At 45.4% G+C, this 26,031-nt stretch overlaps 1 protein-coding gene and 1 long non-coding RNA gene across 3 annotated transcripts in view; one reads left to right on the plus strand and one right to left on the minus strand.

Moving 5' to 3' along the window:
* Positions 1–26,031, plus strand: part of LOC127610597 (uncharacterized) — a 157,899-nt gene that overhangs the window by 109,813 nt on the left and 22,055 nt on the right. The window lies entirely within an intron of this gene.
* The window catches only part of LOC127610574 (protein FAM53B-like), a 31,321-nt gene continuing 5,863 nt past the window's right edge, over positions 574–26,031 (minus strand). The window contains exons 2-5 of one of the 2 annotated variants that reach the window (XM_052080884.1): positions 15,983–16,215; positions 13,564–13,618; positions 9,815–10,665; positions 574–1,598 (exon numbers count right to left, since the gene is read on the minus strand). In XM_052080884.1, coding sequence (XP_051936844.1) covers positions 1,278–1,598; positions 9,815–10,665; positions 13,564–13,618; positions 15,983–16,063 — 1,308 coding nt within the window. In that variant the 5' untranslated portion in view covers positions 16,064–16,215 and the 3' untranslated portion in view covers positions 574–1,277. The remainder of the gene's footprint in view (positions 1,599–9,814; positions 10,666–13,563; positions 13,619–15,982; positions 16,216–26,031) is intronic. The other variant, XM_052080885.1, reaches the window with a different exon arrangement.

The raw sequence follows: 26,031 nt of genomic DNA on the forward strand, positions 1-26,031 counted from the left end.
TTGGGGTACTTATGGCAGAGACATTTCAGAAAGAATTGAAGCTCAGAAATACAATTGGACCGATCTTTTCAGTTTGGCATTCGAATAGCCACCATTGAACTGATTTTTTTTTTAACCTTTCCAGTCGGCACCAAAGAGTTTGCAGAAAACCCCACTTATTGCTATTTATCTTTTTTTGGGGTGGGGGGGTATTTTTGAAACCGATCTGGTTTAATCGCATTTTCTCAAAGGTTATTTTTTCATGGCAATTCTTTGATGATTTTTGCTATCGCGTTGAATAATAAATAGTCATATGGCGAGCTACCTGTTGTTTACAAGACAAAGAAAAAAAAAGTGGATGTTTATTATTTTTGGCAAAAAATGTGCTTACAATTCTTGTGGATGGAGACTTTTCTAACCCATGGAGTGGTTCCTTTTTTCAAATCATCTGTTATCATTCAATCTGTCCGCGTCATATTCACACTCGCTCGTCATTCTCGTGTTTATTTCTCATTTCCAACTCACGAAACGCACGCTGGATTTAACGTGTTACACATTCCCTTTCATTTCGAACCAGGAAATGAAACAAGACAATCGGTGGCGAAAGGAGATTTATTTCCACTTCCAAGATCATCCCTTCCTCACGCTCTCCCTCCGCATACAAACAGCTCCATGAAAAAAAAACATAGAAATAGAAAAATAAACATTGATATCAGAACTAGCCATTTAAGAATTTAATTCAAATATACAATTTGCATATAAAGAAACTACAAAAAAAGGAGGAAGGAAGTCAATGGCTGTGTTTACATGGACTGAAAGAACCAGTTACGTTTCGGGAATATTCTTTTTATTATTGGCACTACAACTTCTGCTTGTTGGAAGTCTGTGCTCGGAAACGGATCCGTAACAGATCAAAATATGAGTGTCCATGTAAACGCAGCCCACGTCTTAAAGCTTATTGAGCCTACATTCAGCGAGGGCAGGGACGCATGTATCCTAGCATACACGGCCGTCCCCGCGTCCACTCTTGAGTTGTAGGAAAGAGATGCTAAGCTAAGCTAACGTCGGAGAGCTCACCAGATGGGAAGACAATGGCGGATCAGTGTGTGTGTGTTTTATATATTTTTTTAAGACTACTAACCCCTTACATTCACACTCCTGAGCAGAGAAACAACTCAAGTTCAAAATAGTCCCAATGTTCAAGGCAAATGCTCTGCGTCCTTTGCGATAGTCCAACGTCTTTCCTTTTCAACTGAGTCGCGATGTTCCTTGCCCCTTTTCATTTGTCAACGTCCGCTTCAATTCCTCTCAATCTGCTCGAGGTCCAGCTCTCCCCCGAGTTGGAAAATATCCCTGGATGAGGCGCAGTCGCCCTTCCAGAGGGCGACTTTTCCCTGCGGAGAGCCGGATCTCGAGCCCACGCTACACGCCGAGTCGCTGTCCAGTTCCTCATCGGACGAATCCTTGCCGTCTCTCATCGCCTCCTGCCGCGGTTCTAGTCCCAGCTCGGACACGGTGGTAAATTCCAATTGGCGGTGGCACGATGGGGGCAGGCTGGATTGGCAGCTGTCGAAGAAGGAGAATCCGGGGCAACTCAGGCTCTGGAAAGTCTGGAGTTGCTGCAGAAAAAAAAAAAAAATGACGTTAATGTGAGAATGTGGAAGTAATCCAATAGAGTGCAGGCCCGCTAATTGCGCATCTGAAAAGTATTCACATCAGTTTTTCCACGTCATGTTAGAGCATTATGCCCAATCGCTGCAAACGCATTTTTTCACATAAATCGCAGAGAAAATAATGGTACTTGTTGAAAGAAATAAACATGGATTTATTGTGCTTGTGAGAGGAGCTACGAGCAAAAAAAAAAAAAATAATAATAATTTAAAAAACGCCAAGACCCGAGCTACTGATTGATACCAAATGTCATTCATTCATTCATTTTCCGAACCGCTTGATCCTCACTAGGGTCGCGGGGGGTGCTGGAGCCTATCCCAGCTGTCTCCGGGCAGTAGGCGGGGGACACCCTGAATCGGTTGCCAGCCAATCGCAGGGCACACAGAGACGAACAACCATTCGCACTCACACTCACACCTAGGGACAATTTAGAGCGTCCAATCAGCCTGCCATGCATGTTTTTGGAATGTGGGAGGAAACCGGAGCACCCGGAGAAAACCCACGCAGGCCTGGGGAGAACATGCAAACTCCACACAGGGAAGCCGGAGCATGGAATCGAACCCGGTACCTCTGCACTGTGAAGCCGACGTGCTAACCACTGGACTACCGGGCCGCCCTGATACCAAAAGTGTCAATCATAAAAAGTATTTATTCACAAAGTGAAGAAGATCAATGAGTGATCCACAGTATGCCGTCCTCTGGAAAGTCATAGTAGGCTACTCCTTTTGTTTGGGGAGGGGAATTTTCATCCTGAGATTTTCCTGTCACTTTTTGTGAGATTCGGTTTCGCGTCAAGCTGCCAAAAGCTGCATCTTGTGTTTCATTGAAACTTTCATCGCACATGCGAGCACACGTGCAAAGCCGTGGCCGTTCAGCCAAACTGAGTGAAGTCGCAGAAAACGGCAAACTGTATTTTGTTTCCGCAATGTCAAGGCGACTCGCCAGTAGGGCTTGGCTTTAAGTTTTTCGACGCTTGACCTTGTTGACGAACGTTCCAGCTGCGCGCAAGTCCTATCCCGAGTTACCTCGATACGGGATGAACACCGAGCTCCTCTTTTGACATAAGCAGGACAGAGACAAAGCGGGGCTGTGATGGGCGCAAAAATACCCAACCGCCCCCCCCCCAAAAAAAAAACCATCCGAAATAAATTTCACACAAATGTGTCTTCTATATCATTGACGGAGTTAAATTAATCTAATAATTTACAAATGTGACATCATTGATTTGCAAAATGGTCGCCTTAAGATAAATACTTTGTAATCTAGTTGCTTTGGATTTTGTGTCCAACATACAAGGTTGTAGGTTGTACCTTGAACGTGTATTCATTGTGCTTGTGAGGGAGGTGGGCCACAAGTCCTATCGAGAGTTTTTAATTCATACATCCATCCACTTGAAGTTAATATCAGTCATTTATTTGTGATGAGACGTCACTGTTTATGCTCCCTGAAAAATGTTAAAACGTCACAGGAACAATGTTGTAAATATTTTATTTTTTCAAAAGCAAGTCACAAAGTTAGACGAATAAAGTTGTAATGCGGTGCAGTGAGGGGGTTAATAATCCGTGGAGCAGCAGATGTTTGGAGGCACGGGGATGAATAGAAATTAGGTTGTTTTTTTTTTCCTTCCCCTTGAGCAAGGAACAACTTCCCTGCGGCCGTGCACCAGGAGTCTCTCGCAAACAAAAGCAAATACTTGAGGTGATAACCAGAGTAGTGGGAGGCCTTCGCTGTCTGTCACCAGAATGGAAAAAGGGGGATTTCTACACCCTCTCTCTGTTCGGTTCCCCTGGTATTACTTGACTACTAATTATCCCAGCAGAGGAGGAGGAGGGTAAGAACGGGGGGGTTGGGCCTGGAGCTGCTTTGTCACTATGTGCTTTCCATGAAACCCACTGGGGACAGCCTGGGATTTGGGAGGGTCTGCAAGAAGCGGGGTAACATTTCTGTATTGTGGCCAGCTTTTCATACCACCGCCACACGAGTATACTGCACATGGGTGCACAATCGTTGTCGAATAGCCAAATGTTAAACATGGATGAAGAACAGTTCTTTTTTTTTAAATATTAATTCAGTCGTCTGCGTTAGGTTCAGTGAAGACTAAAATAGGTCCTAGGTGTACAGATCCTCTCAGGATCTGTACACCTAGGACGGGTTTTAGATCAGGAGTCACCAACATGGTGCCTTTGGGCAACAAATGCATATTAAAAAAAAAAGAAAAAAATTTAAGGAAAAAAAACACTCACCGGTGAGACCCGCCCCCCCCCCCCCCCGCTATTGTAAAAATAAATAAATGCCATTTACTAGTTCGCTGTATGTAACTCGTGTTTGTGCTATTCTACTTTAAATCATGCATTGGCGTGAATGTCTTGACTGCGCAAAGGATGACTGACCACTGTTGATACACACATTGAACTAACCAATATGCTCAATTTACATTTAATCATGGTATTGTTTTTACTGTATATGTTATTGTTAAGGGTGGGGGAGGGGGGTTCATCGGCTAAGTCGACCACAAAAAAAAATTGTTGAATTAGAAAGCAATTTGGTGACTTCTGGTCGAAACCAACACAACCTCAGCTAGGGGGAGGAGCAGGCTAGCGTTTGTGTCATAATTCTGTTGACAGGACTTTGTGTATTCACTGTGCCTCAAAGTGTCGGTGACAAACGAAACGAAAACAATCCTGACTTTGCTCAACACAATGACAACGGCCTCACCTATGAAGCAAAAGCGCAAAGAAATATCAACAGGGGCTATTTGGAAATCAGCAACGTCTTTGGAACGAGGTCAGTCGAAAAAGCGCAAGCGGGGGGCTCGGAGTGTCTCACCAAAAAAAGACGTGCAAGGAAGGAATCTTGCACTCATCCCCGACAAACAGATGACACAGCAATGCACTTGCGCATCAATCATTCATCTACGCTGTACCGAGGCCAAAATGCAGATAAGCGGCGAGAGTTTAGGAAGAACAGAGCGCGGGTTGTTATTTGATGAGACAACGCATTTACGCAGCGAGTCGCGTCACCGTTCCCACATTGCTGCTCAGCCATGCTCGCCATGTCAGGAATGAAGAGCCATGAGAGTGGGGGCGTGTTATTTAATCCAGTGGAAGTTCTAGCATTTACGCAACCACTGGTAGTTTAGAAAATATTAGGGATTCAACAATAAAGGCAACATTGCAAAATTAAAATGGCCACAGTATCGTCGTCGCCATGTAGCGATATTAAAAGCACCACGTGTTTTGACCAGGCCAGGTTATTCTTAATTGTCGCAGTTACAGCGCCCTCTGATGGTTAGTTTATTCATGCAATTTCATTTGGATTGGGCATGTTTTGGTCACGTACATTGAAAACTGAATCGATTCGTGTGTGTGTGTATTAGTAAGTGCGACGATATGAAGTGTGTACTCAGCCGAATACAGCATGGTGAACTACTGAGACCATTAAAATTTGTTTTTACTTCGATGAGCCAATCGCACTTGACGATAAAATTACTGTATTTTCCAATGTACACATATATAAGTCACAGGCTTGTATGCGATTTTGTGGCTTTTTATATGGCGACCACCATCTTTGTCGCATTCAGTCGAAGAATCTCTGTCGTACACGACGCAGACAATGCGAATATGATCACCGTTACACACTGTTTCGAGTCTAGAATATCTACGCTTGTCTGACTTCCAACCTGTGATCAATTTCCTCCTTCTTAGACATTCGCATGTACTCAAAATATGGGCGGTTCTCAAATCCAAACCCGAATCCCACTTTTAGGAAGTCTTGAATAGCGAGCCGCAATGAGGAGTAGATTTGACAGCTTCCTTGCGTAAATAAGATTGCCCCTCTCCCTCATCCCCTTAAATCACTCGAACGTGGCGGCAAATCACACCCGACAGCCCCCCCCCCCAAAAAAAAACCCGGTGTTGACATTTCATTGAGCGACTGGCCTCATATTTGCCGATAAAAGCTCAGCCTCCGTCTGACGGCTGTCCGCAGCCGCTGCAGAGGAGGAAAAAACACGGCGGCCGGCCAAGCTGAAAAGGGAAACAGCCCGACAGCTTGCGAAATTATTCAAGGAATTTGTTTTGAGGATGAGGGAGGGGGCGGGCGTCCTGCGTAAATACCCATGACGGCGGAGCGATCATTGACCAGCATGTCACGAAAGGCCCCGAATTCACAGCCGCCGTCGGGTGACGTGCGGCAGGAAACGAAAGGCCACGTTACTGCATGTTGCGCTGACAGCACACACTGGAGACTTGTTATGTGCTGACCTTCCTCAACCTCGTGGGTGCGCGCACACACGCACACGAATATCCGCAGCGACAAACGTGTGTCTCAACCACTTTGGCGTGGCGAGAAATTTCACAAACTTTGAAGCTCGTACGATTATGGCTCATCTCAAAAATGCCCCCCCCCCAACCCCCCGAGCCCCCATTTGAAATACAGTCGCTTTTTCCAGCCTCTTGCACATGTGGGTGTGTCGACAAAAGGAAAGGAAATCAACAAAGATTTAAGTCATGCTTGGGAGAATAAATGATTTTTAATGCATGCGGAAAAATGTTTTACTTGTTTTACTTGAAAAGTTTTACTTGTAAGAATAGTTCTGATTTTCTTTCAATGCTACGAGAACATTTTCATGCGATAAAAGTGAAGTCACAGCGTTGGAAGAGTGCAATCCAAATACAGTTTGTCACGAGAATAAAGTATGATGAGAATAATTTCGGAACTTTTCAAGAATAAATTCCAAATGCCAGCAGAATAAAAGTTTGACTATTCAATCGTTGTCAAGGCACATTTGTAGGTTTGACATTTTTCTTGCAAAATAAAACTTTTTTTTCCCCGACAAATATTTGGACTTTCTTTTAGGAGTTCTTTCCCACGGTGCACCGCTTTTTACCAAGTCACCTTACAACAACATGCCTATAAAATCCAGGACGAGTTCCTGACGGTTTCAGAGGTAGTAAAAAAAAAAGATCCGAACGGATAGTTTGGTAGTAAAATGAGAAAGTGCCTTGTTAATCTCGAAGTGAACGTCAGCGGGAATAATCTTTAGGAAGCGTTTGGTTGCTCGGTTCATCTCGCCCGAGACAAAGTCCACTTTATGAGCTTCCTATTGAAGTATCGATGAGAGATTTGATGCGTGAGGTCAACGCTTCAAACATTTTACAGCAAGTATCACCTTAAAAAAAAATTCCTCGAGTGCCACCATAATTTTAAAAAAAAGGAGTCGTTTAGTTTGGCCTCCCCGCCGAAAGGCCAGAGCCAAGTATTGTATATTATTATTATTCTGAAAACCCAACGTACGAGAGAAAATATGAAAGCAGAATTGGAATTCAAAAATTCATCGAGAAAAGTTCACTTGCATCCCTTTCGCAAAAATGCATTGACCGGTGTGTATTAATGATCCAGTTTAAATGGATTACCCAGATGTTAAAAGTTAAATATAACTGAACTGTACTTAACAAATGATTCCCCAAAAAATTGGAACATTTAATTTCATGTAAAACTAAAGAGAGCCTGCGTACCATTCGTGCTATTCGTACCACATTAAGGGAAAAAAAAAATCACAGAATGAAGTTAACGACAGAACTTCAATCGTGTCAAACTAGACTAAAGTTTTTTGTTTTGTTATTTTACAGACAATTGGTAAAAAGTTATTCACATGAAAAAGCCGTTTGGACTAATCTTAAATTTGATGTTGCTTCCAAATTCTCACTGTGTAAAACAACATATTTCAATCCATTGTGTATGTCAAATCTCAAAATTCCCATAAACAGATCTGAGTGGAAAAAAAAAAAACATGAACAACAGCTACCGACGCCACCGCCTTTAAAATTGGAACGCAGGCAACGTGTCCGTCTGTTAATCGCCGAGACATCTTTGAAAGCACGGTCCTAGTATGTGACGTGGGAGCATTCCTGCGAGCCGAGGTAACGTCAACGTGATGAGCGTGTGTGTCGTCGCGGCTCGGCTCACTGCCCCGCCTAGCTAGCACCTGGCACGATTAGAGGAAACTCCGCGCGTCCAACTTTCGCTCGCCCTCCCCTGAGGGGGACACAAATCTTTCGGAAAAAGAGATTTGGGACTTCGGCCTTCAGCGGCGACTTAATACACCTCCTGATACCACCTCGATCACATTACAGTTATTAAAAAAATATGACAGCGTGCAACTGTGCCACATACAACATTTGGAGCAGTTCGGAATTTGGTCCAAATCTTTATGTATCAAATACCGTGATAAAAACATTGAGAATTTTACAACATAATGAAGTCTTTGATACTCGGATGTTGATTGTGGTTTCTCGTGTGTAGATCGCTCTTGACCGTTTTGCAAGTCTAAAATGGGCTGTAACAACGTTGGTGATGACCAACCAAGTCGACCGCAGGATAGTCAGGTGCCGACCTCATCGAGGGCCAGCGCTCTGGCGTTGCGAGGATGAATTTGAAATCCGGGGAAGACAAGTCCGACGTTTTCTTTACAACTTGGCAGTTTTTTTTAAAGTCGCGAGTCAATTTGTTTCGGCGCAACAGTATGGCACTGATATTAGTCATTCTTCGCTGATGATTAAGAATATATGACCGCGAGTACTGTTACATTTCTTTCTTGCGCTGCACAGTTTGTGTTCACCATTGCTTAAGGGGTTATAGCCAGAGCCAACCGATACGTTTTTTTTTTTTTTTTTTAGGCCAAGGCTGATTCTGATATGAGGATAAAATTATGCTAACTGACGAATTAGCCAATTAATTAAAAAAAAATGTAACTTTCTGCTTTTTGTTTCATTTGACAGTGAATCTCAAACTAATAGTGGCAATAATCTTAAAAGCTGAATAAGCGTTTACGTTTCGCCAAAACGCTGCTTCTTGTGAAGTGAGTTAGAGCTCACCGTCATCGTAATCCGCTTGTGTCTCAAGTCAGTGCCAAAAAAAAAAAAAAAAAAAAGATCCCAGAACAACGGCTCATATCTCAAAAAAGCCACACGGTCAATCCCTTGTAGACATCTTACAGCAATTTCCTGAATGGTATATTGCATCTTTCAACAGTGTTCCAGATGCGTATCTCCCTGCATCAAAGAGTGCATAGCATGAAAAGACTTGAATGCTTCCATTTGAGAAGCAAAGGGCTCATTTACAATCACTGATTGCTGGGGCCAAGCGTAACTTCAATTGGATCTTGCGGCTTTTCGGTCCACAATCACTTCTTCTCTTCTCTCTCTTTTTTTTTTTTTTAAATATAATTTGACCACTGTGTCCCTGCGATAAGAGCCAGATTGCTGCAGGAAATGACAAGTATGAGGGTGGGAGAAAATGGACCTCAAGGGGGCCCAACCTTTTGGATTTAACCAACAGACGCGATGAGATGTTAACCCAAGCCTGGTTCTTTTTCGAGTGTGTGGCGTTAAGCGGCATGACTGAACATGAGGCATGTTCCATGAGTAAGCACCACTCCCACCGTCGGATATTTAAAAAAAAAACAAAAAAACACTTCAGATGGTTTAGTTGTGAAGATTTGGTTGAACGATCGAGAACATTCATTCTGATCAGATTGATTTACTGACAAGTTTTGATTGTATATTTTGGGGTTTGCATTGCAGACTTTGTATCGGTCTGTCGTGGTGAGGAAGGAGCTGAGCCTCTCTCAATTTACCGGTCGACCTAGGATCACAAGCTATGGGTCGTGACCGAAAGAATGAGATCCGGGATCTTAGAGGCCCAAATGAGTTTCCTCTGCAGGGCGTCCGGGCTCTCGCTTAGAGACGAGGTGAGAAGCTCGGTCATCCGAGAGGGGCTCAGAGTCAAGCCGCTTCTCCTCCACGTCGAGAGGAGCCAGATGAGGTGGCTCAGGCATCCGATTAGGATGCCTCCCGCCCACTGAGGTGTTCCGGGCACGTCCCAGCGGCAGGAGGCCCCAGGGACGACCCGGAGAGACTAGTGAAAAAAGAGTTTGGACATCCCTGATTTACTGTCTTCAGTGAACCTAACATATGCTTTCGGGATGTGGGAAAGCAAGCACAGGAAGAACGTGCAGATTTGAACTCTGACCCCGTCACCTAAACAATGTTTGGAAAATCCAGTCCGCTGCTTAAATCCAAAGTACTATCACCAAGAGACCTCGGCAAATGTTTTTTTTTCCTGTGTGCGTTTTGTCTGCGCGCGTCGGCCAATCGCAACTCACCTGAGTCATCTTTGCCAGGTCCAGCGAGGGCCTTTGCTCCTGGGCATCCTCTGGCCTCCGCCGCTTCATCCCGATCTTTTTGTCGTTTAGCACGCAGGGCTGCGACCTGCTACGAGACAGGCACCCCTTCCCGTCGCCTCTCTGGCCGGACCGCCGTCCCAGTTCCGGGGTGGAATCCGGAGAGCTGGCCTCTGAAGCTTCTTCCCTCTGGAGTTGGGGCAGGCTGATCTGCTCGTGGGAGAGGGAGAGAGGTCGCAGGCAGTGGCCACGGTAGGACTGGGGGAATTGCGAGGAGGGCGTGGTGGGGGAGACGGGGGAGGCGGTGAAGTGCGGGTGGGCGGGCAGTCGCTGGTTGAAGAAGGGCAGGTCCAACGATCCGTCCGTGGAGATGCTGGTACTAGACGGAAAACTGAAGCTGGAGCTACGCTGCATGGCGAGGCAGTGTCCACCGGAGAACCCCCCACCGGCACGGACGCTCCCGCCACTGTAGCACCTTCGCTTCTCCACCGCCGTCCACACGCGGGAGCCCTGAGGTCGCCACGACGAGCGAAAGCCGCCAAATTCGTCAGACAGTGACAAAGAGCGACATTGGCGCTTGCTGGGGGGCGCCGTGGGCGCTTGGCTCGTGGCTACAGTGGTGTAGGGCGAAGTGCTGGGGGGAGCGCAGGGGCGGGCATTGCTCAAGGCGCCGTCACCCAGGCTGAGATCTCTGATCAGGCTGGTGATGGCCATGGCGGCGCCCGGTTCCTTGGCCCAGGGGCGTCCGCCCGGTTCGGGCATCTCATCCCACAGGCTCTCCAGACTGGTACCTGACTGGAAGCTTAGCCCTGGGTTCAGCCATCGGTCTGCCTCTGCAAAAAATAAAAATAAAAAAATTAACACACCAGGCGGCCCGGTAGTCCAGTGGTTAGCACGTGGGCTTCACAGTGCAGAGGTACCGGGTTCGATTCCAGCTCCGGCCTCCCTGTGTGGAGTTTGCATGTTCTCCCCGGGCCTGTGTGGGTTTTCTCCGGGTGCTCCGGTTTCCTCCCACATTCCAAAAATATGCATGGCAGGCTGATTGAACACTCCAAATTGTCCCTAGGTGTGAGTATGAGTGCTAATGGTTGTTCGTTTCCTTGTGCCCTGCGATTGGCTGGCAACTGATTCAGGTTCTCCCCGGGCCTGCGTGGGTTTTCTCCGGGTGCTCCGGTTTCCTCCCACATTCCAAAAAAAAACATGCATGGCAGGCTGATTGGACGCTCTAAATTGTCCCTAGGTGTGAGTGTGAGTGTGAGTGCGAATGGTTGTTCGTTTCTGTGTGCCCTGCGATTGGCTGGCAACCGGGCCTGCGTGGGTTTTCTCCGGGTGCTCCGGTTTCCTCCCACATTCCAAAAATATGCATGGCAGGCTGATTGAACACTCTAAAATTGTCCCTGAGTGTGAGTGCGAATGGTTGTTCGTCTATGTGTGCCCTGCGATTGGTTGGCAACCGATTCAGGGTGTCCCCCGCCTGCTGCCCGGAGACAGCTGGGATAGGCTCCAGCACCCCCCGCGACCCTAGTGAGGATCAAGCGGTTAGGAAGATGAATGAATGAATGAATTAACACACCAGAAAAAACTTTGGAAAAAAAATCTAATTCAAAACACGCTCTAGTGTAAATGCCAGATAAATTGTTGGCGATAATACGAGGCCTCAGCTGACGTCATGTTGTACCTCTGTCGGCAGCAAACCAGTCGAGAGTAGACCAATGGCGCCTCACAAAGCCTCATTCATGATCACAGTCGGCGTGAAAAAAAACACATCACTCTTCCTAATCTCAAATTTTTAGCCGACGTGGTTCAATGACTGCGATGATTTACAGTCACCACGATTCAGGCACCCTCGTGATACGTGAAAGGCACCGCTCCCAAAGTACAGTTCAGTTGTATTTCACCTTTTACGGCAGCACGTTTGCATTTAATCCATCCATCCATGCATTTAATCTTGTTTTTTTAAATTTTTTATTTCCTAAAATAATTGCGAACCACTGGTCTATATTGTCAAGGTGGTTTGAGCCCCGGAGCCAAACAAGATGGCTTTTCTCACCCTAATCCTGTCCAGTTTGGATCATGTTCTCTGACGCCGGCCTGTAAATGCTTTCTTTTGCTCAGACCATTTAAATGCAGCGAAGGCCTAACAGGAATGTCAAGAAAACAACTCCACAAAAGAGACGACTTCAAAAGTGTCTTGTGACGCCTGAATGAACGGGGCACGCCATGCAAAGCCCTCGCCACACGCCTCTAAATGTCAACACCCGCAAAGAAAAAGAAGAGAAGACGAGGGGTATTTTTAATCGAAGGAAGTGTATTGTTGCGAAGCTCCCGTGAGAGCGTAACGTGCATTGTAACATGGAGCAGGTGCACGCCGATCACGAGATGTTGACGAGAGGAGAGGAAGTGAAAGCCAAATACAGCGGAACCTCTTAGTTGGAACACGATCCGTTCTGGCGCACTTGCAGTAGCACTGAAAGCCGGTTTAAGATGACCGACAGGACTACCTCACAATGTAGGCTCAATATTATGATCGCAATTATTTACATTTTTAAGAAGTTTTAAAAGGCATTTGAATACATTTCGAATAATTTTAACAGTAAAATGACGCCAGTCAGTCTGTTTTGTTTGCGTCTGTGGCCTTTTTGAGACTTATTAGCTTCATGAAGTTCATCTAGAGACCTTCATTTTGGATAATTAGATGTATGTGTGTTTTTTTTTAAGAATCCACCAACAACCACTAAGTAATATTGTCTTTCACACAAGTATAAAAAGGCGGCCCGGTAGTCCAGTGGTTAGCACGTTGGCTTCACGGTGCAGAGGTTCGATTCCAGCTCCGGCCTCCCTGTGTGGAGTTTGCATGTTCTCCCCGGGCCTGCGTGGGTTTTCTCCGGGTGCTCCGGTTCCCTCCCACATTCCAAAAACATGCGTGGCAGGCTGATTGAACACTCTAAATTGTGTGGGTGTGAGTGCGAATGGTTGTACGTTTCTGTGTGCCCTGCGATTGGCTGGCAACCGATTCAGGGTGTCCCCCGCCTACTGCCCGAAGACAGCTGGGATAGGCTCCAGCACCCCCCGCGACCCTAGTGAGGATCAAGCGGCTCGGAAGATGAATGAATGAACAAGTATAAAAATAAGTTAACTATTGTCTTCCGTGACTCTGATAGCACTGCATGCCGTCTTAAGTGAGCCAAGAGACCCTGTAATACTGTAACATTAACGGTCATAAAAGTGTAACAAGTTGAACATTGTTAATATTTAATATATTCCATCTTAATTATAAGAGCTGGTGCAAAGGTTATTGACGCGTCTCATTTTAAGACGTCCAGTGCGTAAAACGGCTCAACGTGTCTGGTGATGCTGCAGTCTTTGACTGCGAGTCCATACATTACGCAAGTCATGCGTCACACGGTCAGTTTTTAAACATCGCCGTACAAGTGTAAAAAGAAATTAACAGCAGTGCCACCTAAAACTTGTCCACTGCAACTCTGACAACACGAAATTGACACAGAGAGTGAAGCTGCAGTTTGGATGAGAGTCTGTTTAAAGTCAGTGGTTTCCAAAACTACGGCCCGGGGGCCATTTGCGGCCCACCATCAATTCTTCAGCGTCCCGCGACATGACCCAAAAAAAAACGTTTTTCTGGTCGCATGTCTTTTCTGACATCTCCGTTTTGCGCAACTTGTGAGACATGAAGACACGAATGGCTCAAATGACTACAAAGTAAGGCAACTCACCAGCACTTCCACAAGAGAAGAGGGTCGTCCCTCTGCTCATGGTGTGGTGCTCACGCTGAAAAGAAGCCAAAAAGAATCAGAGAACCGAAAGTATGCAAAGGCATAACCCAATATGAATGGCTCGATTGAACCCCAATTTGGATACACGTTATCCGCACCTTGGAGAGTCACAGTCAAACGTGAACGTTTGTGTTTAGAAACTATACTATGTTTGGAATCTATGCAAAGAGTATCACATTCCAGTAGAGAGGTGGCTAGAATACTGCATTCCAAACCAGTGGCCTATATGTGACGCATGCCTCGGAATTATCATTGCTCTGGAAAAAAAATTCATGTACCCATATAATTGTCACACGCAAATAAAAATAAAACATCTAGCTTTGAGTTGCGGGTGAGCTGCTGCCTATCCCAGCTGGCTTTGGGATCTGGCACATCCTAGATTGGTTGTCAGCCCATCTCGAAGGCACAGATAACCAAACAACCGTTCCCGCTCACACCCGTGCACAATTTAGTGTTGAATGAAACTTCATATTTTGCGGGTGTGGATAACCCTTGCAAAACCCTTCCCAGGCACTCCCACCTTTCAGGTCCTCCTTGTAGCTCCTTTAACACGCACGACAATACATCATGTTATGCAAAACTAGTGAACCAAACGTGCTGCCCAAAACATGACACCTTATTTTCTGTACACCCCTCAGGTAGAAGACAACATCGTATGCAAAATAATAAATAATAATATACGGATCAACTTACAACAAAGAATAACATTGTTTCGTTTTTTTTGTTTTTTTGTCCTTAACCGAGAAGATTTAAAGTGGTGCTCCCTAAAATTAAAAACAATCATAATACCAATGATTGTGCCAGTGCAACTTACTTAAGGAAACTTACTTAATTTTTTTTAAAGATGTTCTGCCTGGTTCACACACATTATTTATTGACAAATTTATATTGGGTGTCAATGATTGTTGGTCTCAACATGACCCGAAACTGGCTGGCACCCGGTCAATGAGGACAAGTACCATAAAAAATGAATGCATGGATGTTCTATTTCATGCGATGTATCAAAAAACATATTGATTTAGCCTACAAATGTTGTGCAACCAACAAAGGTGTGTGTGTGTATACACACAAAGGCCATTGTGCATTTCACGTATGGAATAATGGCTGACACGTCGCTCAACAGGCTGTTGGTATGCAAATAATAGCCAACTTACTCAAGAGGAAAATGCCATCCGATCCATTGATACCCTGCAAAATGCTCCATCAATGAAGACTCTTGTTCACATTTTGGCTTCTATTAACTTAGTTTAAAGTCCAGTAGTGGAAGTTTCGTTGCGATCGTGGCGTTGCGCAGAGGAAGGTTTTTGCCTGCACACGCCTGTCTTGTGATCTGTCAGTTCACTCGCTTGCAACAGGGTGGCGGCTTCTTTTGCACACGAGGGACAAAAGAGAAAATGCGGAGGGAAATTACGGGTGACTCACGCTGAGGTTATCACTAGCGCAAGAACAACAACAACAAAAAAAAACAATAAACAAAAGACAAAATATGTTTTCTTTGGTGGAAAATGGTGCCGATGGCTTTGCGGGGCAATCCAAAACTTGTATACAGACACGTATGAAACATTTATAGTGAAACCGCACTTTGTAACATATCTATTTGCTATGTCTTTTTTTTCCGCTTCACTCAAGCGGCGATCCGTCTGAAGTTTCCAACTATAATATTTTGTCTTGCAAATGTGGGATCAAAAAGCTCGTAAATTTGGGCACTTTTTAAGTTCAGGTCCAAGTGTATTGGACTATTTGCAACAACGTGTGAGGTCGCTAAATAAATATAAGGATTCAAGATTAAAAGGCAGCATGGCTCCGGCTTGTTGCTACATGCAGCGGCTGTGGGATGACATGAAGTGGTGATACTCATCTGACAAGGGATAAGTAGCTGCTAACATTAAGCTGATGTGCCGTCAACCTAAACTGACGTACGTGTGCAACAAAATGACAGACGGTCAAACGCAGAGGTGCGCACAAAATACAAATTTTCTAGAGGCAATAAACACAAAATACTTTTTTTTTCTTTTCCCCTCCATGGAATAATGTTTTGAAGTTGGGCAGCACGGTGCGCTAGGGGTTAGCCTGTCTGCCTCACCGTTCCGAGTTCGAGTCTTGGCCTGCGATAGGCTGGCGAGCAATGCAGGATGCGATCGAGGCTTCCACTCACCCGCAAAACGAATAAAGGGACACTTGCTGAAGAAAATGGATGGATGGAAATAATTTGGAAAATTCAGATAACGACTAACGACAGGTAAAAACACCACCCTGCGATACCAAATGAAACCGCTGGCGTTTTGAAAACAGAGTCCGCATTCTTCCCAATGGAGGTCGTGTCGTCAAAAAGCAAAACGGTCCAACTGTCGTCTCTTACCGGCTGTCGTTCTCTGCTCTTGGGCCTTACATCATTGACACCCTTCTTCTTTTCCAGGCTTTTGGAGAAGATGATCACCATGGTAACGCAGCGCTCTTCACAAGTCTCATCGGGCAGAGCAACAGGAGGCCACGGGCAGTCATCTTGGGCGAGGGTCCGAGACGGGCTGTCAACTGGCACCTCCCATTGAAGTCAAAGAGCAGGTAGGACGCCCCTGGCACTTGAGACACTCTCTGTTCGGGACAAAAAGACAAATATGAAAAGTTCTTCTCGAATCGTTTCAAACATCTGTACAGTGGCGATGCTATGCAGGCATTGTCTTCTGGAACAAATACAATTCCACTGTGATGCTGGCATGTGAGATATTAGATAACACAAAGCACGTATGAGCGACACCATTTTCCAAAACATGATCCATATCTTGACACCGTTCCTCAAATGGCATAATTGTGGCCATGAAGGTACAAAAATGACTTCGCATTCGCTCCGCGGCTAGCTTAAAGTGCTACCTTGGCTGAAGGGTTTAATTCGTTCTTTGACCAAGCTTGTCAAGTCAATTTAGTCGTATAGCAAATCAATTTTCACCACTTAAATCAGGCGTGTCCAAAGTCCGGCCCGGGGGCCAAATCCGGCCCGCGGTCGAATTTCATCCGGCCCTCGGCCCCTGTCATAAAATCAGTGCCGTCTGGCCCGCAGGTTGGGCGCAATGGAACACGTGTTGCATTGACTGAGGTCTCGTAGACTGGTGAGTGATGTTTCATAGAGTACTGCTTCCCTCTAGTGGCTAAATGAGTAATAGCATTCACTAAATGAGTAATAGCATTTAGACACTAGAGGGCATCACTCACGAGTTAACAAGACATCACTCCGTGTTTATATTGACTGATATGTCATATTTCAAATGATCCTTGCAGTTCTGGATATGTGTATTGCTTGTTCATTTCCCTGTTGTTCGAGTCAAAGGTTTTGTGACTATTGAAAAGTCATGGTGATGCATTTTATGTTTCAAATCAATCAATTTGCACTCTGGAGACTTCTGTTTAGGAAAAAGTCATGTGAATAAGCAGTTGCATGTGATATACCTGTTTCAAATGAACCAAAAGAAATTCTTAAGATTGTTGAAATTAAAATAAAAATGGAAATGTGAAATAGACTGGCTTACTAAAATTTGTTGAACAATATTGTTGTTCAATGTAAAGAATGTCAGCCAAGGTTGGCCCCCGACATTTTACCACATAAAATCTGGCCCCCTTGGCAAAAAGTTTGGACACCCCTGACTTAAATGAATAAAAATGCCATTAATCCGTTCCGGCCCCGAAAACAAATAAAATTAAAAATACATTTATGTGCTTCTAAATAAAGACAAACAGCACTGTTCTGTAACATAAAAAAAGGCAACGTAGGAACCAATAAATTTAGCTGAGGACATCTAGCAAGACTAACGCCCAAAATCCACACAATTTTAGTGTCTGTTTTCCTTGGCTAAGATTTGTTTCAGTTTTGCATATAAATAAACTCATTAACTCCTTGTCAGAGTCAACAAAAGTTCGCACGCATCTAAAGCGGCTAAGTAATGCTGTCGGCTATTTGACTCGCAATTGTTCCTTTACAAAACAGCCTCTGTAGTTTGACGCTATTTTATAAGGTGCTTTATTTTTTTTTAACTCAAGACAACCGCGTGTGTTTAAGTCGGGCTTCTTCTGGTCCCCCCCTGAAGGTCTAACAGTGCAGTTCAGGACATCGTTCTTCCAACATCATGTGATTTTTTTGACGACGCCTACAGCCACAAGTGCTTCATCCTTTTCCACAACACGCATCCAGATTTTTCCGTTCATTAAAATCCTGTTTTAGGAGCCAAATGAGTACTTTCTCAAGCTAAAAGCTGACGTACGCTTAAACTGCTTCCTCGGCCAAAACATGTGGAGAAGCATACGTGGGGGGAATCATTTGGCCAATCCTGGGTACAGGCGGCATGGCGAAAGATGTGGTCCAAGGCGCTTATATGGAAGTGTGGTTTGTTTCATGCAGACATTGTGGCTGCAAGCAGCTGTGGTTGCTGTAAAAGAGGTTAACCCTTCGATTTTTGTTTTTTTTTTAAGTCATTTTGGTTTAGATGAATGAGTACCGCTTGAATTTGACAGATCTATTTTGATGTACAGTATATCTTAAGAATGCCTATAATCCCTAAATTAACATAAAAGTGCAAAGCCGCACCAAAATCTCATTTACAGTATAACATAAAAGATGTAAAATATTTGCGGCATGCTTTGAATGTGGGGCGGCCCGGTAGTCCAGTGGTTAGCACGTCGGCTTCACAGTGCAGAGGTACCGGGTTCGATTCCAGCTCCGGCCTCCCTGTGTGGAGTTTGCATGTTCTCCCCGGGCCTGCGTGGGTTTTCTCCGGGTGCTCCGGTTTCCTCCCACATTCCAAAAACATGCGTGGCAGGCGTGTGAGTGCGAATGGTTGTTCGTTTCTGTGTGCCCTGCGATTGGCTGGCAACCGATTCAGGGTGTCCCCCGCCTATACTGCCCGGAGACAGCTGGGATAGGCTCCAGCACCCCCCACGACCCTAGTGAGGATCAAGCGGCTCGGAAGATGAATGAATGAATGAATGCTTTGAATGTGGGTAAAAAAATTGTGCCGTTTGGTGAACAAATTTAAAATTATTTGAATGAATATACAAATATTTTTTTTTACATCAAAAGTAACTTCTGCTTATCAGGGAAATTCTCACTTCAACTTTGAATGGGGAACTGTGGTCTCACCGGATGGACAAAGATGGAAAATCTGAACATAAGCTAGAGTGGCAATTTTTATATATTTTGTCATTTTAATTGCTTTCGGGAAGAGACCCACACCAAGCTAATGGCGTTGGCATGTCCGCCTGCGTAACGTGCCTACCTGTACACGTTGAGCGGAGGTTGCCACACTTATAAAACACGCCAGTGCGAGATTAGGTATTCCGCACACAGATTTCAATACCGGCTTGTGTTACTTTCCATGTCATCTCTTGCAACCCCAAGACCACACTCAAAATGTTTTACTTTGGCGAGGCCTAAACCAACTGCCAGCATATGACTCCCATTAGCTCCATTTATCCCGGAAAGTCAGTGGAGCACAACGGGGCCTCTCGCGGGAATAGAGGGCCCGTGTTAGCCTTCTTGTTTGGAGTAAAGAACGGGAATTTTTTTTTTGTTGAGCGGTGTGCGATTACTTCGGCTGATTTGGACAGACAGTGAGTAATGGGCGAGACCCACGAGTGGGTTTTCGTGCGAATGTTGCGGGGCGTGGCGTTTTACAATACAATACATCTTGACTTAGATAGCACTTTCACAACAGCTGCAGTTGCAACGAAGCGCTTTACCAAACATTTTAACAGAAAATAAAAACAACACAACATAAAACGTGGGCAATAATACAATCGTAACACCTATTCCTGCATATGCCTTGTGTTTCTTTTTGAAAGAGGAGCGATCTCCTTTTTTCACCTATTGTGCAACTGGACACAAATGCTAGGCAGTTGCCGGAATGTGTTATACTATCACCGGAGTGTCCTAGACAGTAACCAGAGAGTGGAGGACACATACCGGAACATGTTAAATAGCTACCTTAACGTGTTAGATATTTACCAGGTCGACGGCGACGGGAACATGTAAAACAGTGAACATTTTGCTCGGGAGTTACCAGAATGTTCCTGACACTTGCCGCAATGTGCCGGACAGTTAGCGGAATGGCCAAATCACTGGTACGTGCCAGACAGTTGCTGGAACATATTCGACCGCGATGGAACATTTTAACAGTTACCAAAACGTGCTAGACAATTCCAGGAATGCACTCGTCAGTTACCGAAGGGCACTTGCTGGAGTGTTTTAGACGCTTACCACCATGTGTTACACTCCAATTAGCTGTATTTATCCCAAGATGAAGAAGAAGGGGGGAAAAAAATCAGTGGAGCACAACTGGGCCCCTCGCAGGAAAATAAAGCCTGTGCTAGCCTTCGTGTTGGGAGTAAAGAACGGGAATGTTCTATCTGATCGGTGTACTATTACTTTGTCTGATTAGGACTGACATTGAGTAATGGGCGAGGCCAACAAGTGGGTTTTAGTGCAGGAGTTGGGGAGCAAGACGGTGACATGCAGGAGTTTATTAGCTATTGTACGACTGGACATGCCGTGTCTGTCTTTAAGCCAACTGTGTTCGAGGGTGCGAGCGTGTGTGTGTAATGACTGGCAAGCAGGGGGTCATGGGAGAGGGCAGGGTACAAATCAGAAGCCCCGAGCCATGCTTACTTAATGAAGCGGCTCGCCATGATAGAGAAACCAGACCCCAATGGTGAAAGAAGTGTCGTGAGCCCATACTCCGGTGACGACGGATTACTTCAGCTAGCTCGTCAATGATCCTCTCCTCTCCTTCGCTACCGATGACACCGAATGCTCACTCTTTCGTGTTGGTTTGCCACACGGTGTAAAGGGGGTGAGGGGGAATGGGGTATCCACGTGAATATGGTTTTCCTTACCATAACAAAATTATATTTAAAAGATAAATGCTCGGCAATTGTTCAAATCTGCTCGACCACAAATGTCAAACTCAAGGCCCGGGGGCCAGATATGGCCCGCCACATAATTTTATGTGGTCCACGAAAGCAAAGCAAAAATGAAAACTTTCATCATGCTCGCTGAAACCTCTTCAAAAAAATTCTAATTCTCAGTTGTAATAAATAAGAGTGATACTGTATGCATTTTCTTGTTACAGTAACTTAAACAATCGATGGGGCGGGGGGGCAAACATTATTCTTGACTTCTTTATATGGTTTCTGGCCACGAGCGCAACACTTCGCGCATTTCTAAGTAACGCAACCGCATGTTTCAAAAGAGATAAACAACGGCTGTTGCAAACGTTCATACTAGCCTCAAAAATTTGGTTTGTTCACTTCCACATAACTTGACTTCTTTATATGGTTTCTGGCCACGAGCGCAACACTTCACACCGAATTTCTAAGTAACGCAACCGCATGTTTCAAGAGATAAACAACGGCTGTTGCAAACGTTCATACTAGCCTCAAAAATTTGGTTTGTTCACTTCCACATAAGCTTACGATGACCTGTATTACCAAATAAATCAAATTATATACAGTATATAACAGTCCCGTTTCTTGTCTGGCTTTGCAAAGGATGTCAGGGCTGCTCGCTGTTACATCACGTCAGATTAGAGCTAAACTGAAGGGAAGCTTCATCACTAAATGGGAACAAATCTACCGCTAGATCGCTCCAGATTCAATTGGGCCTCATCAAATCGAGTGGTAATTCCAGTCGGATTTGTGTACGCCGGGCAAGAGTGCAGACAGCGGCTCTTGGCTCATAAAGAGCAAGAGACTGGGGAGGGCACTGCAAAGGGCAGCTAAGATAATGTGGCTCCTTGCCTGAGCTCAGAGTTGTGCGGGCCGGTCAATAGCCGCCTATTTGGGGTCCTGTGAAGCTCTCTCAGGAGGGTGTTTTGTGCCCATCGGCGATTGGCTTGACCTACTGCATACTTGTGCAGAACGTATCTGGTGTTAAGACTTTGATCGGTGGCTGCAGCCAGTGGGTGGCGGGGGACAAAACAAACAAAACTACCATAGTGACCATAAAGTGCTAGACAGATACAAGAGTGAATTAGACATTTTAAAGAACGCGTTAGGGTGTTATGAAAATGTGTTAAGAATTTACCATAATGTGCTATACAGTTACCCCGATTGTTTTGGTTGCTGGAATAAGCGACACATGTAACACAATGTACTAGACACTTATTAGAGTGTGTAAGGCAATTACCAGGAACATGCTAGGCAGTTAGCAAAATGTACTAGACAGTTAGCGGAACGCATTGGACGGTTACTGCGGCACGCTAAGCAGTTAGCGCAGTTTAACATTTGCTGGAATAGCAAACAGTTCCCTCGATCATTACCGAAACATAAAATTACCAGGGTGTGTTACAGAATGTACAGGACAGGTTACTGGAACATGTTCGATAGTTCCTAGAATGTGTTACAATCACAGGAATGTGCCAGACCGTTTCTGGCAAATGCTCGGCAGTTACCAGAATGTTGTCATGGAATCGAAATAAGAGCAACAAAAACAAAAGTTTCGAGCACAAGTGGCTGTTTTTGGCGGTACGCAAGTGGGAGCCATTAGTATCCTTCCAAGTCCGCAGGGTGGACCATCCATTCAGAGTGAACTCGCAGCCACCTCACTCACCAGCCGTGAGGTGCGGGTCATAAAGATGGTTCCTAGAGAGGTCAAGACATACCACTGAAGGCTCAGACCATCACCCCTAGTATCCAGGCGGGTAGAGAGGGGGTTACATCGGCCCCCCCGGAACACTCACTCCATCTTCACAAGTAGTCAAACAATGAGGCCAAGATCATTTTTACTTGTCATTTAATCAATGATGTGCTTGAGAATCAACCTTTAAAAAGTCCAGCTGTACTTCTCAGTGCTGAGGGAGCACAAAGAGCCAAGACACAAATGGGAACACTTTTCCCGTGCAGCGCGAGGATGTGAATTCCTTTGCGGTCATCACATTCAGAAGAGTTTTTAACCACGATGCATTTCTTAACTTCACGGCATCATCCGGAGGGTTGTGTCCAATACGTTGCCCAAAACATGACAGTGTCAATTAAAACCGAGGTATTATTTGGGTCATGGCAGAAGTTTTGTAAACGGCTCTTGTTTCGATCCCCTGTAATGTAGAGAGGGCTAAATATTTATTTAATCCCTTGCCAAATTTGAGCGCTTGCTCACAGAAGTTGGATCTTCACTGTTGATGGTTGTTTACCGATTGCGCTAATTGACAGCATTTTGAGTCATGAAATGAGTACAGTAGTTCTGGCCCACCACAGACTGACTGGTGCGGGCGAGGCAGACGGCTGCGCGCCAATCACTGAACAATTCCGATTTCAACCGATCGTGTGTAAAAGACTGGGTGAGAAGGTGGCAACCCATTATTCCAAAGTGTAGGACACACAAAATGACCATCAAATGCTCTTGATCTGGAGCTACATTCGGAATTGTTGAGAGAGTCATTCATACGCGATGATGATTTTTTGAAGTCAAGATGGCGCCCGAGTAGGCAGCCTTCGGCAAGTGCTCTCACGAGCCCTGCTTTTTTGTTTTGTGTGTTTGTTTTGTCACTTTGTGTTTGTTGTTGCGTCGTGTGCAGCTGATGTGGATTGTTTTTCAACATTTTTGGCCACGACATTCATCAAGGAGGAGACTCGGTGCTTGGTGGTTGCGCCTTCTCGGCAGCATGGGTATACCAGCACTGTTTTTGACTGGGAGGAATGTCGGCGCCATTTGACTGTCGTTGTTGGACAGTCCTGGGGCGCTTGTGTCTTGCGCCTGTTATGGGCAGCGTTTTTCACAGCCCCACTTTGTTCAGCGGAGAGATTGGTGCTGTTGAACGGTCTGCGGCTGGATGGATGTAAGGCTTGAGCAGCCGACGATGAGAAGAAAGGAGCGTGAGCGCCAATGCAACTGGGAGTCGCAGCTTGGAGTTTGAAGCGGATTACGTGGGACAGGAGAAGTGAACTAATCTCTTTTCGTCAATGGACGCTACAGCTTCGTGTTTGCTTTCTAAACCTAGCTTGTAGCAGACGTGTGCACATTTTCAGCATGACGTCGCTGATCCACTGGTGAAAGGACACTTTGATCCTCTTCTCTTTCATCTATAACTGCTTCAGACAACAAAGTGTATGTTACAGAAAAGTGGTGAAGATTGCACGACTGTCTGTGTCCTATGTATTGTGTTGTGTTATTTTTGTTATTTTGACTTCAAAATGGCGCCGCGAGAGTGGCTGCCTTTCCAGCAGCTCCTATATTTTGTTGTTCTGCTTCTTCCTTTCCTAACTTTGCTGCTGTGAATTGGGAATTTCTCCATTGTGAGACTAATAAAGGTTTTTCGTATTCAGAGTCACCAATTACCCTCATAAACAAACCAGCCATAAGAATTGACAATTGTGTCTCCCGCCCTCCGCAAATCGAACTTGATGAAACCATTACGAAAGTCGCGATATCACTCGTGCACTTGTGAGGTGCCTCAAAACAGAACAATGAAAACCCAAAGTTTGTTACATGCGCCGCCGCGCGGTTTGCCAAGCTGTCGTGGCGAACCAGCGAGCTGCAAAACACAACACAAGGCCTCTATGTGGTGTGTAATGTATTCGGGGGGTCGCGACCCCTGTCTCAAAGTGGGGATTATTCAAAGTGAAGCCCTGACGTGCTTGACAGGCGCAAGATCAGGTGTTTTACTTTTGAGTCCGAGGAGGTAACACGGGGGGCCCCCTTTGTCCCAACCGTGGTGACCCCCACATGCCTGGACTCTACATAGACCAGGTACCTCCCTCGCTAATTACACCATCCCCCAACTCCTCGCTATGAATCTTTGCCTTTCCTGCCTGCGGTTTCCTTCATTATCCGCGAGGGGCCCGTTCAGTTGCGTGCACACTAACCAGACGCTGGCCGGCAAACGCTCCCAATCTCGCAGCTCTAAAAGTGGCGAGGCGCCTGCGTCAAGTATGCTAAGCACAAACAACAAGCGACGGCGTAAAACCTCGCAGATAGTTACATAAGATGACGTGTATGTCACGGTTGTGTGAAGCGAGAAGATTGTTGTTTGGAGAAGAAAAATCCCATGAGCGGCATGCCACCGCCCCTTCCATTCATTCGCGAGGGGGCTCGGCCAAGGACCCTCTGACTGCACGGCATCGTGAGAAGAACAAGACGGATGTGTACAGGAAGGCTCAGGGCTTTCTGTGTGGCCTCTGCGTGTGCGTTTCTAAGCTGTTAAGCCAAATAAATCACCATTTTGAGGGCTTTGCCATACTCAGAAACTCACCAAGTTCCCCTCGAGCCACCGCAACTTTTTAAAATTCTGCCCTCGAAGCCAGTTTCGTTTAGCACTTGGTTGGCCTGACCCACAAAAAAAAGTCTCACAAACACAAATACACGGGAAGTCAGCTTCTTTTTTGTCCCAGGGTTATGTCAAGTGTGAACCACATAAGATAAGATAGGTTACACTAAATTGTGAAAATGAATGTTGGCCATTTTGATATAAAGCTACCATTTTGGGATCATTTGGGCTATTTCAAAACGGTCCTTCAAAGATCCGAGCAAAATGCAAATTGATACAAGTAAACCCATTAAAAAGAAGACCAAGACCAAGAACCGATGACCGAAATGACATGGAAGTCGGCCAATTTCTTCTGAAGCAGCTCAACATTCGGCTCATTTTGCCCATTTAAAAGGCGTGTCCTCAAGATTTTGTCCAAAGTGATCAAGTTATGTTTCTGGTCATTAAACAATATTTATTTAAAGAGCTTAAAGCGTTAAGTGTGTTGGCTAACCGCACCGCTTCAAATCCTGCGCTTTTTGTTGATCTCTGATTTGCAGATCCGATCTCCTTTTCGGTGAGCTCAGCAGTTGCAAATGTTGTTTGCAAAACACTTTGCAGGTGTATGGAAAAGCTGCCAACATGCAAATCTCCGCTCAACCATGCCAGCCACTTGGACTGACACATGTCCCCTCCGCCCAATCATTCAAAGCAGGATCGTCAAGTCGGGACTCTCGAGTCTGAGCTTGCATCATGCGAAACTCTCGCATATGAAATGTCAAGCTTTGTATGAGGAGGGGGAGGCTGTTTGAGGTTAACTGTATAGGAGCAGTGCACAAAAGAAATTGCATAACTGGCGCAGAACAGGTTTCTCAATGTAGGCCGTCGACAATTAACCTATGTGTGCCACACAATGGAGGCTTTAATTTGGCGAGGCTGCTCCAGCCGGCGCCAGTGTTGAATACACAAACACACGACGCTGCCTCGTGATGGCTGATGAGTAAATTAGGACAATCCACTGAAACCACGCACACCGTGATAACACGTTAGCTCACTTGTGCTCGCTTTATGCACACGCCCTGTCGCTTACTTACACAGCGACCTGGTAGGGACGGGTTGTAAATGAATATGGTGTCGGCGTGGAAGTGGTAAAATGTCTCTAGATTCTGCAGTGAGCATGCCAGGC

This window comes from Hippocampus zosterae, chromosome 11 (genome assembly GCF_025434085.1).
Source record: "Hippocampus zosterae strain Florida chromosome 11, ASM2543408v3, whole genome shotgun sequence".
NCBI lineage: Eukaryota > Metazoa > Chordata > Actinopteri > Syngnathiformes > Syngnathidae > Hippocampus > Hippocampus zosterae.